Source organism: Gorilla gorilla, chromosome 2 (genome assembly GCF_029281585.2).
Source record: "Gorilla gorilla gorilla isolate KB3781 chromosome 2, NHGRI_mGorGor1-v2.1_pri, whole genome shotgun sequence".
In the NCBI taxonomy this organism is placed as follows: Eukaryota; Metazoa; Chordata; class Mammalia; order Primates; family Hominidae; genus Gorilla; species Gorilla gorilla.
Genome location: NC_086017.1, coordinates 54,695,141 through 54,712,816, shown reverse-complemented (window position 1 = coordinate 54,712,816; position 17,676 = coordinate 54,695,141). Strand labels below are relative to the sequence as shown.

Here is a 17,676-nt window from a genome sequence, read left to right as displayed (position 1 = left end):
CTGCCTTGGCTTCCCAAAATGCTGGGATTACAGGTGTTAGCCACCGTGTCTGGCGCCATTAACCTGTCCCTGTTTTTAAAGTCTAGCTTTAACGTCTCTGACCAGAAGAAAATTGGCTGTCCCCATGAACTACAGTAAAGATGATTAACAACTATGAAGCCATGGACAGTCCATCTTGGTTTCTTCTAAACACATAGCAAGGGATCCATTTGCATTATTGACTAAGTCAGCCAGGTTTAGACTATGCATGCCTGTCTCATTATCAGAGCAGCATGCTAAGTAACAAGGTAGAGAATACAGCTCAAATAAGCCTTCACTAAGGCCGTGTGACAACATTTTCTTTCTGTGATACTCTCTGAATATGTTTCATGCATACTCAAGGATGTTTGAGGATCCTTGAGGATGTTTCCTCAAGGTAACATTTGAGGGTACTTCATACATTTTCTGAGGCTGTGCTCTTGGTCTCACCTCCTGCATTTGGGTAGAATGATGTTCCAGTTTGTCAATATGCTGCTGAAGCTTTAGGTTTTTATGCTCTTCTTCATCCAATTTGGCTTGAAGAGCACTCATTTGTTCCTGCAACACAAAAACTTCAGTCATCAAAATTTATTTTAATGGAATTCTCAAACATTCCACCATTTCTTCTGCATTAAAGAGACAACAAAACAAAACAAAACAAAACAAATTCAAAACCTCATATGAACAAAGGTATCAAACGCCTGTTTGGAGCCAGAAAACAATATCAAAAGGTTATATACTAAATGATTGCTAATGTTTCAGATTTACACTTGTGGTCCATTAAAGTAGACACTTTGAAATACAAAGGAAAGAAGTGATTAAAATTAAAATCCTGGATTACATGACAGAGCCATCTTGAGACTTCTAAGAAGCTTCCTCAGGGCTGCAAGCAGTTACCTCCATGGCCTGGAAAGGACAAAATACTGGGGTTTGGGGTGGCCTGGCCCACTCCAAGTTTTACTGGACAGTAGAAAACCTTTTTTAAAAATTAACAAACCATAAAAATTCTGGAATAATCAAATTTCACATTATTTCAAATATACTAAAAGCTGTCTAAAATTTGATCTATAATAAGATTCTTTTAACTTTCTTTTTTTTTGAGACAGAGTTTCACTCTTGTTGCCCAGGCTAGAGTGCAGTGGCGCGATCTCGGCTCACTGCAACCTCCGCCTCCCGGGTTCAAGCAATTCTCCTGCCTCAGCCTCCCGAGTAGCTGGGATTACAGGCATGTACCACCACACCCGGCTAATTTTGTCTATTTAGTAGAGACGGGGTTTCACCATGTTGGTCAGGCTAGTCTCAAACTCTTGATCTCACGTGATATGCCTGCCTCGGCCTCCCAAAGTGCTGGGATTACAGGCGTGAGCCACCGCACCCGGCCTCTTTTAACTTTCTTTAGCAGATACAGCACTTTGCTATATAAACCAGTTCTGGAACTTGGAGCTAGCGGCCAACTGGTCATTTTATACACTAAGGAACCAAAGCCCATGGAGAATGACTTGCTAAAGATTGTAAAGTAGAAACAAAAAGCAAGAGTGGGCTGATTTCCAATCTAGGAATGATTATAAACCCACACTTAAAAAGATATGATTTTAATACTAAGCACTTTTGAACACTGTAACTTATAGGGAATTAAAATAACAAAGCAAATGTATTTAAATGGATGTCCAGTTATTTATTTTTTCTAGAACAAAACATTACCTGCACTGTTCTAAGCTCTTCAGAAATGGCCTCAAAAGCTTGTTCATTCATCTCAGGAGGAACTGGCTCATTTAATATATCATTATCTAATATGCTAGAATTCTGAGTGTATAGAGAGCCAAAGCTTCCCATTTCAGGGCTTAATTTTGGTACTGGTCGGGAACGAAGTTGGTAGGCCTTGGTTGGTGTAGTTATAATCTGCAGCAAAAAATGATTATGGAAAACATTAGCACATATTTAAAAAGGGCATATTTAATAATTTTGTGAATAGAGGATAAAATTGAAATACTATTCATGAAAAGAAAGGAAAAAGTACCCTTGAGACACAGTACAAAAATGCCCAAGTGGAAATAAATTTATCAATTCAATGCAGTCCCAAGCAAAATTCTAATACAATTTTTAAAAATAAACTTAATGAGCTGATATCTATTTTCATACAAAGAATAAATGTACAAGAAGAGACAAGACAATTAAAAAGAACAAGACAGGCATGGTGGTTCATGGCTATAATCCCAACACCGTGGGAGGCTGAGAAGGGGAGGATCACTTGAGGCCGGGAGTCCAAGACCAGGCTGGGCAACATAGTGAGATCCTGTCTCTACCAAAAAAAAAAAAATCATTTTAATTAGCTGGGCATGGTGTCCCAGGCCTGTAGTCCCAGCTACTTGGGAAGCTGAGGCAGGAGGATCCCCAGAGCCCAGGTGTTCTAGGTTGCAGTGAGCTATTATCACACCATTGCACTCCAGCCTGAGTGACAGACTGAGACCCTGTCTCTCAAAAAAATAAAAATAAAAAGAACAAATTAGGAAGACTTCCCCATCTGATATAAAAATACATAGGGGTATGGGAGTATGGTCATTAAAATAGTACATTACATTACAGTACATTATATTAAAACAGTACATTAGCTTATGTACATTCAAATAGAACACTGGGAGGAAATACAAAGTCCAGAAATAGAATTATTATTATTTTTTGAGACACAGTCTTGTTCTGTTGCCCAGGCTGGAGTGCAGTGGTGTAATCTTGGCTCACCACAACCTCCGCCTCCCAGGTTCAAGCGATTCTCCTGCCTCAGCCTCCCAAGTAGCTGGGACTACAGGCACACACCACCATGCCTGGCTAATTTTTGTAGTTTTAGTAGAGATGGGGTTTCACCATGTTGGCCAGGCTGGTCTCCAACTCCTGGCCTCAAGTGATCTGCCCGCTTTGGCCTCCCAAAGTGCTAAAATTACAGGCGTGAGCCACCACACCCAGCCCAGAAATAGAATAATTTTTCTGTGGAAATTTTAGGTATCAGGAGTAGTTGAGACCAAAGGTGCACACCACCATGCTTGGCTAATTTAAATTTTATTTTTTTTTTGCAGAGGTAGGGTCTTACTATGTTGCCCAAGCTGGTCTTGAACTCCTAGATTCAAGCAATCCTCCCGCTTCTGCCTCCCCAAGTGTTAAGATTACAGGTGTGAGCCACTATGCCTAGCTGTATTATTTTTTTTAAGTTAAATCCCTTTCTCATACCATTCAAAAGAAAAACAGTGGATACACAAACACCTCAATGTAAAGCAAAATTAAAGGCAAAAAAGTCATAAAGATAAAAGGTCAATAAACCTGGCTACATCAAAAATATAAAACTTCTATATAACAAAAGCATCACATGCAAAGATGAAAGACAAGCAACATGATGGAGGAATATATTGGCAGTACACCTAACAAACAAATGCTTATTACATAAAAACAAAATCTGAAGAAAAATATTAAAAAAAATAGTTTTTCTCTTTCTTTTCAGGGAATAGGATATACAAATGGACATGAACATATGAAAAGATATTTGAAATTAGAGAAATGAGAATTAAAACCTTAACAACAAGATCTCATTTTTTACCCATCAGATGGTCAAACATTAACAAGCCTGACAATCCCAGTTCCTGCGGACAGTGCTGGGAAAGGAGTGCATCTATGCATCTATGCTGCGGGAACAGGGCACTAGGAGGGAGCTTCAGCTTGACTCACTCAAATGCTAAGACATCCTAAAATGACCACTTCTCCTTTAACGGAATCCACCCCCAGAGAATGCATGCACTGGAAACCATCTACTTAAGCCATAGAAACCTAGGGTTAAAATGCGGTAGGTACCAGTTAATATGGAAAGATCCAAGGCATATCCCCCAAGGGGAATCCCTCATGGTGCTTCAAGCTCTATAATTCAAGCTCTATAATTCTTCTGTCCCTCAAGGGAGATGCCTTGGATCTTTCCACATTAACTGGTATGAGGCTTATAACCCTTGAGCCTCACGTTAACTGGTATGAGGCTCATATTCCTTGAGCCTCACATCCAAATGAGGCTCTAGGTACCAGTGAATGTGGAAAGATCTAAGGCATATCCCTGAGTTAACAAAAGCATATTGTGGAATAACATATGAAGAATGACTGTTTTTTTTTAAAAAAAAAAAAAAAGCAAAACAATAAACAATCTAGGAAACAACTCTATGTGTTTTATCAGTCTGTATATATTAACAGTACAAAAATGCTAAGAAAAAGGATTAAACTACCTCCAGGGATTGTGGAGACAAAGGATTATATTAGATCCAGATTGGAAGTGATGCTGAAAAGGAATTTTAACTTTAACTTGAAATATGTGTCTTTCTTTTAAACAAAGAGAATGTATTCATATAGTAGTTGTCCAACTAAAACAACAACAAAGACTCTGAATTGCTATGCCCCTCCTGGCAAACCTTCTAATCCTCTGAGTCCTGTTTGCTCAGTCATAAAAGGAAGAAGAAAAAGGAAGAAGTAGGATGAGAATGCCATGGTGCTTCAAGCTCTATAATTCTATTGTGCTAAGGGGCTACAGACACAGAATTATAAAAGATTTGGCAGTATTCTGCAAGTATTTTTCAATAATTTCTTACAAAAACTTCAAAGACCACCTTTTTTAAAAAGCAACAGTAAAAAAAAATTCTGGTCAGGCATGGTGGCTCACAGCTGTAATCCTAGTGCTCTGGGAGGCTGAGGCTCCAGGAGGATCACTTGAAGCCAGGAGTTCAAGGCTGCAGTGAGCCATGATCATGCCACTGCACTCCAGCCTGAGTGACAGAGCAAGACCCTGTCTCTAAAAAACAAAACCAAAAATAAATAAATAAATAAATCAAAATTTAAAAATAATTTTTAAATTTCTACCTGTATAGGAAAAAACCCAGCATTTTCCAGGTTGAATAAATCATTATATATCCACATAACATTCTTGAGCTGCTGCCAAAACAAATAAAAAACCAAAACAGAAACAAAAAAGGGGAGAACATTTTTTCCCCTGCAGACATGGGACAAACTCTAAAATATTGCTTTAAAACACACACACACACACACACACACACACACACACACCCTCAAGCTGTAGAATGATGTGTATGTTATGCTACCATTTGTGTAAAGTGAGAAAATACTTGGTGACATTGATTGACTTGGTGACACTGATTGCCTCCAGTTCTTGGTTGGCTGGAAGAACAACAGAAGGAAAGAGATTTGCTACTAAATACCTTTGAAAATTTCTGTCACAGGCTGGGCGCGGTGGTCACTCCTATAATCCCAGCAGTTTGGGAGGTGAGACGGGCGGATCACCTGAGGTCAGGAGTTCGAGACTAGCCTGGCCAACATGGTGAAACCTCGTCTCTACTAAAAATACAAAAATCAGCTGGGTGTTGGGGCAGGCGCCTGGAATCCCAGCTACTCGGGAGGCAGAGGCAGGAGAATCGCTTGAACCCAGGAAGCAGAGGTTGCAGTGAGCCAAGATCGTGCCGCTGCACTCCAGCCTGGGCAACAAGAGCAAAACTCCGTCTCAAAAAGAAAAAAAAGGAAAATTTCGTCACATAAATTACCTATTCAAATGAATACAAGTAGTCTTCCATTAAGTGACACAAAACACCACTACTAAAAATAATCATTATAAATAAACATCTATTTATATTCTAAGACATATAAGGAAAGGTTTTCGGTCTTCTCTATTTCTTTCTTTTATTGAAAAGAACTTGAGGCCAGTGCAGTGGCTCTTGCCTGTAATCCTAGCACTTTGGGAGGCCGAGGCAGGCAGATCACGAGGTCATGAGTTCGAGACCAGCCTGGCCAACATGGCGAAACCCCATCTCTACTGAAAATACAAAAATTATCCGGGCATGGTGGCAGGCGCCTGTAATCCCAGCTCCTCGGGAGGCTGAGGCAGGAGAATCGCTTGAACCTGGGAGGCGGAGGTTGCAGTGAGCTGAGATTGCACCACTGCACTCCAGCCTGGCCGACAGAGCAAGACTCTGTCTTAAAAAAAAGAAAAGAAAAGAAAAGAACTTGAATTCAAGCTGGACTTGAATTCCTGGGCTCAAGCAATCCTCTTGCCTCAGCCTCCCAAATAGCCGGGACTACAGGCCTGCACCACCACACCCAGCTAAGGAAAAAATTTTTTAACCTTCAAAAAATTGGATACAAAAGCTGAAATCAGTATCACCTCCTCAACCTTTTGTTTTCCTTGTGTACTTCCTTTCTCTCTCCTCATTCTCAGTTGTTCACACATTTTTTTTTTTTTCTTTTATGAGGGATGTGGTTATTTAGGACAAAACCCTCTCGTGTTATTTCCAGTGGCACCTGTGATCCCTTAGCGGTCTTTGCCCATTAGGGTTTCTATTCTACTGAAAACTTTGAGGACATGTTATATTGTAGCAATAGCTGCCATTTTACTGATATCTACAAGGTACCAGGCAGCTTATCTATCTCATTTAGTACTCTAAAACTCTGCAAGTAAATTACCTTTATTTCCAATTTAGAGAAAAGAAAGATAAGGCTCAGAAGTTAGGAAACCCTGACTAAAGTTAATGGCACATTCGAATTTGATTGCAAATGCTGAATTCTTTCCTACCCCACCCTACCACTGGGGGGATACATCAGTGGGGTTGCTAGCAGTAACCCAATGACCAGTGTGACACCCGTGTTAATTACCTGCATGGGATGTCATCTGCGTCTGGAGATAGACCATGCAGAGTCTCTCCATTATTAATAAAATGACATTGCACTGATTTAAGGTGGAGGTATTGTTCAGATGACCTACCTTAAGTGTTTCAGCATGAATTTTATTCAGCTGAGAAACTTCTTGCCGCTTGCAGGCTTTTGTTGCTTCCAAAAGGTTTTCAAGATTAAGGTTCGCTTTTTGCAAAGACTGAAGCTCTGATTCCAATTCTAGCTGCCTTTTCCTAATAGATATTGTAAAACAGAGTATTTCAGGTAATAAGTAATGTCAAACATTTATAGAATACTTTACAGTTTATGCTCTCACATAACTTTATAGTTATCTCTAAATCAGAGATATTCTCTATTCTCTCAGATTATTCCCATCATTCTCCAGTTCAGTAAACTACAGCTCAGAGACTGTTTAAGGGATTCAACTAGTAAATGGTAGGGCTCAAATTTGAAAGCCCAAACAAATAGTCCATGATTATACCATATGTGATATGTCATTTTTGAACCAAACATTTGTTTATATTTTAGGGTAAGATTGAACTTAGTTATAATATGAATGTGATTTATCTTTGTTTTTACATAATGAGAATCAAGTAGGAATATTAACAAACCTATACTTCCTAAAAGTCTTAACAACTCTGATTATCAAATTTAAATTTAAATAATTTACTATGCAAGTTCAATAGACTCTCAACAGGAAAAAACTGCTTAAAACACCTGTATTACCTAGTTCATTGAATATATTAGTAAAGAGCTAGAAGCATGCTCTTTCTCTTCATGTCAAAGTAGTTGCTGCTACGAGAGTTTAATATTTAAAGTAAAATGCCCAATTGAATTATCGATATTAACACTACAGCAAATGAACACTAAAAGAAAATAAGTGTGCACGCATGTGTATTTAGACTTTACCTAGTAAGTTCTTTGAATTCTTCATATTCTTGCTTTGAATTATTCAGCTCTGTCTGAATTTGCAGGAGTTGTGCTTTTAACTTCTCAGTGTTTGCAAACAAACATGGCTCTTTCTGAGCTTTAGGTGAAAATCCTTGCTGATCTGTTAATAAGAAAACAATCTCAGTCTTCTTTTTTTTTTTTTTTTTTTTTTTGAGACAGGGCCTCACTATGTTGCCCAGACTAGAGTGCAGTGGCTATTCACAAGCATGATCATAGTGTACTAAAGCCCCAAATTCTGGTCTCAAGTGAACCCCCTGCTTTAGCCTCCCAAATAGTTGGGACTACAGGTGCATGCCACCATGCCTAGCTTTACAACTTCAGTGTTTGACAAACAAAAATAACAGGACACATTTTCTAAGTTCTCTGTCAGGTATCAATTTTGGGCCACAAGGAGGAAAAATGAGAAATGGGTTGGAAAGCGAGCCCTAAAATACAAAAGCTTATAACTCAGCAGAAGGCACAGGATGTGACACAGTGTGCCAAAGGGGATTAGAAGTCATGTTTAAGAAGCAGATGCCACAGGATGGAGAAGTGTAGTTAAGGCAACACCTTTCCCATTAGGAGAAAGAACAAACAATGACGAAAGTGTGGCACGCCTAATGCTAGACAGAGAAACAGCAGCCAGTGAATCTTGTAGGAATTAGTGCTAGCAGCTAATGTTAACAGCCAAGGAATTATTTAGAAAAGGAAACAAATAGCAAGGGCAGCAGGTTGTAAGAATCCGGTATCATCTACCAGGTAGAAAATATTAATTTTCAGGAAATGCCTAGAACACTGAATATGTTGAAGAGAGTCCACTGAGTTTCAGTGTGGGAAAAGATCATGTAAAAGTTGTTTAGAGAATGATCAATGTTTAGAAACTGATGAGATCCAGACATTAGTATCTTCTGAAGGGAGTAAGTCAAGGTATTATGGAGGCCACAACAAAATAAAGGGCAATGTAGGGAAAAGTAGTTTAAATAAAACAGAAAACCTAAGCCAGGCGTTGGGGCTCACATCTGTAATCCCAGCACTTTGGGAGGCCGAAGTGGGTGGATCATTTGAAGACAGAAGTTCAAGACCAGCCTGGCCAACATGGTGAAACCCCATCTCTACCAAAAATACAAAAATTGGCTCGGTGTGGTGGTGTGTGACTGTAATCCCAGGAGGGAGCCTGAGGCAGGAGAACTGCTTGAATCCAGGAGGTGGAGGTTGCAGTGAGCCGAGATCGCACCACTGCACTACAGCCTGGGTGACAGAGTGAGACTCCATCTCAAAAAAAACAACAGAAAACCTGATAGTAATTTTGCATCTAATATCTTAAGTCTCTCCCCAACCCAGTTACTGTGACTCTTATTATTCTATTCAGTCCTAACAGAATGGAAGAAGGCTTAAAAAATGAAATTTTAAAAAGCAAAGAGACAGTCTTCTTTATGAATGCAGAATAAAAACATTAGAACTTTCTCAATTTCAACCTAAAAGGAAACCAAGGCCAAATCTATGATAAAAGACCGTGAAAATATTAACTCTAAGACTGGGGCAAACACAGACTTTGTTACCAAATCCCAGGGTATGAACACCAACAGCTGTCAAGACTGTAAGGTAGATTTAGTATTAACTAAACCACTTTTCACATAGTATGCAAACTTATGAAAGTAGTATGTAACTAGAGACTGCATACATTGGTAACCACAATACCAGGACCCAAACACAACATCAGGACCCAAACACTGTGCTATGAGTCTGACCTTTCTATATCTCTTATACTGCACAGGACTAATTAGATTGATAAACATTTCAACTCTATTTTTATTCACGTTTGATTAGTTAAAGACTTTTCATTTCAAATACTTTAAACAGGAAAATTTAGTAAAAATTTAACGTACTATCTGAATCAATCTTTTTATCAATAAAACAAATACAATGAGTATTTTCTTGTTATATCTATTAGCTTATGTAGTTTATGCTCTGTGATTTTTGAGAAAAAGAAAAGTTTAGTAAATACCTTCCTATAATATAAAAGAATATGTGTATAAGACATTAGCATAGCAGGCCTGGAGGCTAAAATGAAGACCCTAGTCACAAGGCACTAAAAATGCTCTTTAAAACAGCCCCTTCCTATATGGCATTACAACAATCATTTCTTACTTTTGTCACTTTTCTCCATGCCACTTATTTCAGAGAAAGCTTTTTCTAGTTTTGCAATGGTCTGGGCATCCATTTCTTGAGCTCTTTTCACAGGCTCTAATAATCTCAGTCTTCTATTCTCCTCCCTGAGGGAATGATTTTCCATAGCATACTTTGCAACTCTGGGGTGGTGCTCTATCTGTGACATAGAAGAATTACATGCATTATATATTTATAAACATTTCCTTAGTGAATTAGTTCCTCTAAAAAGCCATTAGAAAACTAGGTATGCACATGCACTACTGGTGGTACCCTTCTGCAACCACCGTGGAAAGCAACTTGGCATTTGTGATCAGTTTGAAAATATGCATGTCCTGTAACTCTGCTATTCTCAGTTGGAGTCTAGACCCTTGAAATGTTCACCCACCTAAGGAGGTAAGCACAAGGGTGTACAATGTGGCAGGCTTTTCATGCAAAGGAGACTAGTTAAATCAACACACTGAAAAGAACAAGGACCAAATTAATCTTGTCAACCAAGATTAACTGAAAAAGGCAAAGTGCAAAAAAGTGTACAGGAGAAACAAAAGAACAAATATCCACCCATATTAGTTTGAATATTCATTAAAAACTCCAGAGAGAAAAACAAGAAGCTGATAAGAGATTTTGGGTTTTCCCACAATGTACCTGTATGACCTATCCATTCTCCCTAAGGAAAAGGAAAAACAACAAAAACTTTAAAAGGCACAACTCTAAAGAGCATACTGACTCAGATAACCACAACTGCCCACTGGGTGAAATTCTGCGTGGCCTGCTAGAGTAGCATACTATGTAGCAATGTCACCACAACTTCTTCCTTCTCCCCTTCTCTTCCCTTTAACTATTTTAAAAAGACAGGTAAAGGAATTATGCAATCACACTGTCAGAAGAATTCACTTAAAACAATTTCCATTGTATTAAAGAACAAGTACTTGCTGACAAATTTAGATTTGCTTTGAACTCCTTTTATTTTTAGAAATATTATAGATGCCCTATACTCACTTGTTCTCGCAGAGTTTGAATCTCATCCCTTAATTCTGAGAGCAAACGATCCTGCTCCTCAGGCAGAAAACCTCCCCGGGATTCCTTGTGGAGCTTTTCCAAGCGTATTATTTGATCCTCTCGGAATTTCACAATCATTTTATTAGATTGAATAAATTTTTCCTTTTTGAGGGTGAGGTCTTCTAATTGGGTAACTTTTTCTATCAGAGACTTAAAGAAATTCATAATTTGGTTAAACATGAAAAATAATTTGACTTCCCTAAATTTTTGTAAGTCCAGCAACAAATACTAATTTCATATTTAATCTTAAAGGCAAAATTTGATTTTTCATAGCCTTCCATTACTTTATTGACTTGATATTATTTATTTCACTTAGTAAGGCAATAAAAACCACACAGCAAAAAACTATCTTGAATCTCTTTTATTACTAATTCCATTTCCTACCTTCTTTTCCTGTTCAGATTTCTTAAAGAATAACATTGCTTCCTGGAAATACTCCATATAGTTAGTCTTCTTTTTGTCTGTAATTGATCCAATAAGAAAGGGAAGATGAAAAAAAATATTTAACACATTGCAAAACCAAGAGAACAGATAGCCTTTAATTGATTGCTCTCAACTAATCTAAAAGAATGAGACTGTGGCCGGGCACAGTGGCTCATGCCTGTAATCCCAGCACTTTAGGAGGCTGAAGCAGACGGATATCTTGAGGTCAGCAGTTCGAGACCAGCCTGGCCAACATGGTGAGACCCCCCCCCCCCCTCCGCCCCCGGTCTCTACTAAAAATACAAAAAAAATTAGCTGGGCATGGTGGCGTGGGTCTGTAGTCACAGCTACTCAGGAGGCTGAGGCAGGAGAATCGCTTGAACCCAGGAGGTGGAGGTTGCAGTGAGCTGAGATCACACTGCTGCACTCCAGCCTGGGCGACAAAGAGAGACTCCGTCTCAAAAAAAAAAAAAAAAAAAACAATGAGACCGTCATCACTAGATCACGGATTTCAAATTAACCATTCCACATATTAGTCGTTCTTCAAAGAATAAGTTTCTCTTTATTTAGTTAATATGCACAATAGATTACACATGGTGTAACAGAAGTAGAAGTAGATTTTTTAAAAAATTAGAGGAGTCCCAGGGTGCTGTGCACCTCTTAAGATCTGTTAATAATTCACCCTCTTGCCTTTATGGATTTCCAGTTAATTAATTCTCTACTAGCTATTCTTTGAAGAAAAATAAGTCTCTCTTATCCTATAGTAAACATATATAGATTACATATGCTACGTAGAAGTAGATCTAAATGAAATTAATCTCTTTTTAGCACTTATAGATTATTCAAAATTATTTTAATTCCCCCTTCTCACTGCCTATGGTATCTGTATCTGATTATAAACAAACCACTATGTTCCTATATAGGAGAAATAAGCAGAAAGAGATACCTGCAGAAAAATTTGGGTTGCCTTATTGTGTTGTGTCTATCACCAAGGGCTCTTAAACTATTATTTGTACAGTCTTCCCCAAGATAAAGGACTGTGTGCTCATCCTACCTCTGGTCAGGAAGCTTTCTGGTGGTGTCTGTCCTGAAGCAAGCTCCGCCAGTTGTTCTTTGAGCCTCTTCACTTCAGCTTGGAGCTGGCTCACATTTCCTTGGGTGTCTTCATTTACTACTGCCTGTTCAGGAATTTTTTAAAAAGCATTAAAATAATGCTTTTTGAGTAGTATAGTCCTGTGTTTACATTTGTTTGGTATGATTTGTAGTGATGAACATCAAACAAAACTTCAAGACCACATCATAGTCAAAAGGACACAGGAATCACACTGTGCTCAAGTGGGGAGGAAGCTTCCTTTTCTTGTGCCTTCAGACCTGGAGCCAGAGAGAGACAGCCCCAGCCAGGTTCTCTGCCCCCCAGCTGACTAGCCCTGAGCTGTTAGGCTGGGTCACCCTTAGGATCCGGGTGTGTTCACCTAATACTTCTTTCCCTGAGAACGACAGCCTTCCCCCACCCTCCCAATGGAGAAGAGCCAACACCTCAATGAGTATCATTTCCCTTCTTTCCTAGCTCCCTACGGGGAAGGAGCCTAGCCTCTAAGTGCATGATGACTTGCAGGGTGGGCTTGAGCTTGGCAGAAGCAACCTTCTCCAGAGGAATCCGACCTTTATTTTTTAACAGCCCTCTTGGAAGGAGGGGTTGGTTTGACACTTCCTTTTTTTTTCTTTTTTTAATTTTTTACCACACTAAATGATTATCTTCATTTTCTTAAAGAAATGTCTTATTTAGGACAACTTCTAAAAGGCTAAAGGACTCACAAACAAAATGTGCCACTGTGGGGCAGGATGTCAAGAGTGGGGGAGGTCACACATATGCGCCACTGCACTCCAGCCTGTTGACAGAGCGAGACTCTATCTCAAAAAAAAAAAAAAAAAGTTGATTAATTAAAAAAATAAAGCTTTAAAAAGGTCCACAAAGCCTAAAGGGTGATAACGAGTGCCAACAGCTGAGTACCAACCAGGTCAGAGGACTCAGTTGTGAAATACTCAATACTCCAGCAAGGAAAAAACACCCTGTGACAGCCCCAAGGTCTTCCGTATTCTTGCTGTAAGCCCAATTTGCTCACGGAAAAATTTAAATAGCACATCCTTAAACAAGTCCCAGATATTCTGGCACTTTCCACTGATAGGCTGCAAAGGGCTTACCATTGAGAGTGACTAGTAGAAGGCTCTTGGTTTTGTTCTTTTGTGTGTTACGCAGCCATTTCCAGTTGCTTCTGATTCTTATGGCCAGCCTCATTACAAGGTACTACTGCACTTCTGACATCACTGTCCCATCAGTGACTTCATAATTCTAATTATTGCTGCAGTTCTATAATCTCCAAAGACTTCTAGTAAATCTTAAGAGACTTAGGGTCAGGAAGCTCTAATGATTTTTCCTCCTCATCTTACTAGTACTCCATAGTCCAAGGAAATAAAATAAATGACTAGATCTATAGTCTTCTGATTTACCCAGGGAAAGGGGCAACATGGACCTCCTGATTTACAGCCAGTTGGTCTGAAAGCACAGATAGGACAAGCTGGGGCTTGCAATTGGCATCAGAAGTTGGGGGCAGTCTTGTAGGACTGAGCCCTGAACCTGTGAGATCTCACCCTATCTCCAGACATAAAGTGTCAGGATGGAACTGAATCAGAAGACACTCAGCTGATGTCTGCTGCAGAACTGATTGATTGGCTATTGGCAGGAAGAAAGACTCACATACTTAATTTGCTTTCCCTTAAGAAAAAATTTGTCAGCTGGGTACAGTGGTTCACACCTGTAATCCCAGCACTTTGAAAGGATGAGGCAGGAGGATTGCTTGAACCCAGGAGTTTGAGACGAGCCTGGGCAACAAAGTGAGATCCTACCTGTACAAAAAATAAAAAAATTAAGGCCAAGGCAGACAGATCACGAGGTCAGGAGATCGAGACCATCCTGGCTAACACGGTGAAATCCCGTCTCTACTAAAAAATACAAAAAATTAGCCGGGCGTGGTGGTGGGCGCCTGTAGTCCCAGCTGAGCCGAGATCGCGCCACTGCACTCTAGCCTGGGCGACAGAGCAAGACTCTGTCTCAAAAAAATAAATAAATAAAAAATAAATAAAATAAAAATTAAAAAAATAAAAAAATTAGCCTGGCATGGTGCTGCATGCCTGTAGTTCCAGCTACACAGGAGGCTGAGGCAGGAGGATCGCTTGAGCCCAGGAAGTTGAGGCTAGAGTGAGCTGTGTTTGCACCACTGCACTCCAGCCTGGGTGACACACCAAGACTGTGTCTCAAAAAAAAAGAGAAAAAACTAGTCAAGCAATAACAACCATAAGATCTAACCTAGGTCTCTAATTACATGTGTGATATAGAAGGGTAGGAAAGATAAAATAGAAATTTTGCATACAATGAGAAATAAATAAAAGTTAATGTTAATATTAGGGCAATCACAAAAATGGCATACTGCAAGCTTTAGTATTTTTCTCATTTATTTAATGAAGTATATGCCAGTATTTTACCTTGTTTTTAATCAGCTTGGCTCTTTGAGCAAAGTTAAGTGTTGATAGGGTTTCCCCAAAACACCTGGATCCAGGATGAACATTTGCAATTATGGCTGTTTTGGCATTACCTCCAAGGGAATCCTGTTTAATGATAGGAATGAACACATTTTCAGTGAGAAATCACAAGACCTTTTTAAGCAAAGAAAATGTATACTCTTGCCACCAAGGCTGAGAGACTGTCCCACTATCAACTTTAGCATAACCAAAAGGAGCCCAGGAACCCAAGGATCTACTTTACCCGTAGTAAGAAGGTAAGTTTGGAGTCTCTGTAGCAAACATGTCTCTGTTTTCCATTACCCACGTCGACAAGTGCTGTAATCACTTGGCCCAGGCAGCTCAATGATCGATTTATGTTACCTGCTTCCTAAAGTGTTGACGGAAAAGAACAAAAATTTAGGTACGTTGGTTACTCTTTGGTATTTTGAATGAAAATATATCTAGCAGAGGAAAATTCTGGATGAAAAGGCAAGTCAGGGACAATGTTAATAAAGAACAACTATTCAACAAATAAAAAAGTGCTGAACTATCCCTAACCTTTTCCTATTTGATGTACATTGTAATTTTAGTATTAGAAGACAAACACAGGCTGGCACTGTGGCTCATGCTAGTCATCCCAGCACTTTGGGAGGCCGAGGTGGGCAGGTTGCTTGAGCTCAGGAGTTGGATACCAGCCTGGGCAACATGGCGAAACCCCATCTCTACAAAGAAATACAAAAAAACTGCTGGGCATGGTGGCACACGCCTGTAGTCCCAGCTACTTGGGAGGCTGAGGTGGGAGGATCACTTGAGCTTGGGAGGTGGAGGTTGCAGTGAGCTGAGATTGTGCCATTGCACTACAACCTGGGTGACAGAGTGAGACCCTCTCTCAAAAACAACAACAAAAAAAGACAAACACAAAAATCATGCAAAGAAAAAAATATTAATGTCACTTCATGATTGTAATAGTTTGAAACCGAGCTATAAAGACCAGAAAAAAATAGGGAAAAAAAGCTAGAGTAGAGCATTAATAGGTACTTTTTTCAATCCTTTTATGCTAAAATATTTAAGGGTATAATGCCTAATAACTCACCCATACAGCCCCCAAAGCCACTGATGAACTTATTTGAGGAGAATATTCAGTTTAATTCTGTAAAGGATAATAAAAACTACTTTAAAACAGAAGCTTGGTGGGGGGAGAAAATGAGCTAAATACGTTACATTAGATTTTTACTGTAGGTAGCATATTTTGAAAACTGGGTCTGCAGTGGAAGGAGTATACAAAAAAGAGAAAAAGTCAAAATTATAATGCAAGATGTACTGAATTCAGAGTCACTGCTGTTATCATTCAGTAAATCAGAAAGGTGGTTAGTGGCATGGTTGAGAGTACTGTAGCAGCTCAGTTTGAATCTCAGCTCTACCTTTATTAGCTGTGTGACTTTGGTTTCTTTAACTGTAAAATAGAAAGAATAGCACCTACTTCCCAGAGTTGTTGGGAAGGTTAAATGAATTAATATATGTAAAGCATTTTAGAACAGACTTGGTATATGTCCTATTATAAGCATATGCTTTTTTTTGACACAGAGTCTCACTCTGTCACCCAGGTTGGAGCACAGTGGCACAATCACAGCTCACTGCAATCTCGACCTCTTGGGTTCAAGGGATCCTCCCACCTCAGCCTCCCAAGTGCTAGGATTACAGGCATAAGCCACCATGCTCAACCCATATGCTATATTTATTAAGCCTCATATCTCAATAGAAATATGAGCTTTAGGCTGGGCGTGGTGGCTAACGCCTGTAATCCCAACACTTTGGGAGGCCAAGGAGGGTGGATCACCTGAGGTCAGGAGTTCAAGACCAGCCTGGCCAAAATGGTGAAACCCCATCTCTATTAAAAATACAAAATATTAGCTGGGTGTGGTGGTGGGCGCCTGTAATCTCAGCTACTTGGGAGGCTGAGGCAGAAGAACTGCTTGAACCAGAGAGGCAGAGGTTGCAGTGAGCCGAGATCATGCCACTACACTCCAGCTGGGTGACAGAGTGAGACTGTCTCAAAACAAAAAAATATGAGCTTTAGATTGCCTGAAACTGCCTCAAATGTAGGTCAGGCGACTCAAATCCTCACTTTTAATGAAAAAAGTAGATCTCTTCCCTCATCCTTTCCAATTCCTCTCCCCTTGCCCATGTATATTCTAAACTATAGACTCTACAAATATTTTATTGACAATTCATATTACTATATATATATATAAACACATATTGACAATACATATTACATAGAACCTCTGGTCCCACTGTTGATACCTTAGCCTAGAACTAGATACTTAACCCTTCATACCTGAAATATTAAACAGCGTAAGTGGTCATCTTTTTCTGTGGCCTCTCCCTTCTAAAATCTTAACAGCAGTGGGTCAGATGACTAAGTTTCTATAAAACAGGCTTTCTTCATGAATCACTTAGTTGCTCAGAAATGTTAAGTGTTTCCCAGTATTCGCAGAGTTGATACAAACTTGGCCTGGCACTCCTGGTCCTTGATAATCCGGGCCTGCTTGCCTCTCTAACCAACCCATCCACTGAGCCATGCTGAAATGCCAAATGCTACACTCATTCTGCATCCACAATAACCCTTGAGATGCCCCCCTGCCAGGCATGCATTTCCTGTTTCTCTCTCCCTATCGAAATCTTTCACAAGTCAAGAACTACTTCTTTTCCACATGTTCCACAAGCTGTCCACAGTGCACCCTTCTTCCTCTGACCCCTGTTGTCTCTTGTACCCTTATCCCCTCTGGTATGAATTAAAACATTTTTGCTACTGACAGACTTGCC

General features: G+C 39.6%; 1 protein-coding gene across 7 annotated transcripts in view; it reads right to left on the bottom strand.

Annotated features, from left to right (window-relative positions):
• The window catches only part of KIF15 (kinesin family member 15), a 110,753-nt gene that overhangs the window by 59,578 nt on the left and 33,499 nt on the right, over positions 1-17,676 (bottom strand). For all 7 annotated transcript variants that reach the window (XR_008678647.2, XR_008678646.2, XR_008678648.2 and 4 more), the window contains exons 9-18: positions 15,113-15,238; positions 14,833-14,955; positions 12,347-12,470; positions 11,254-11,330; positions 10,810-11,019; positions 9,793-9,970; positions 7,624-7,765; positions 6,806-6,947; positions 1,720-1,917; positions 469-576 (exon numbers count right to left, since the gene is read on the bottom strand). Coding sequence is in view for 1 of the 7 variants with exons in the window: in XM_031009113.3 (XP_030864973.2) it covers positions 469-576; positions 1,720-1,917; positions 6,806-6,947; positions 7,624-7,765; positions 9,793-9,970; positions 10,810-11,019; positions 11,254-11,330; positions 12,347-12,470; positions 14,833-14,955; positions 15,113-15,238 (1,428 nt within the window). In the remaining 6 variants the exon portion in view is untranslated. The remainder of the gene's footprint in view (positions 1-468; positions 577-1,719; positions 1,918-6,805; positions 6,948-7,623; positions 7,766-9,792; positions 9,971-10,809; positions 11,020-11,253; positions 11,331-12,346; positions 12,471-14,832; positions 14,956-15,112; positions 15,239-17,676) is intronic.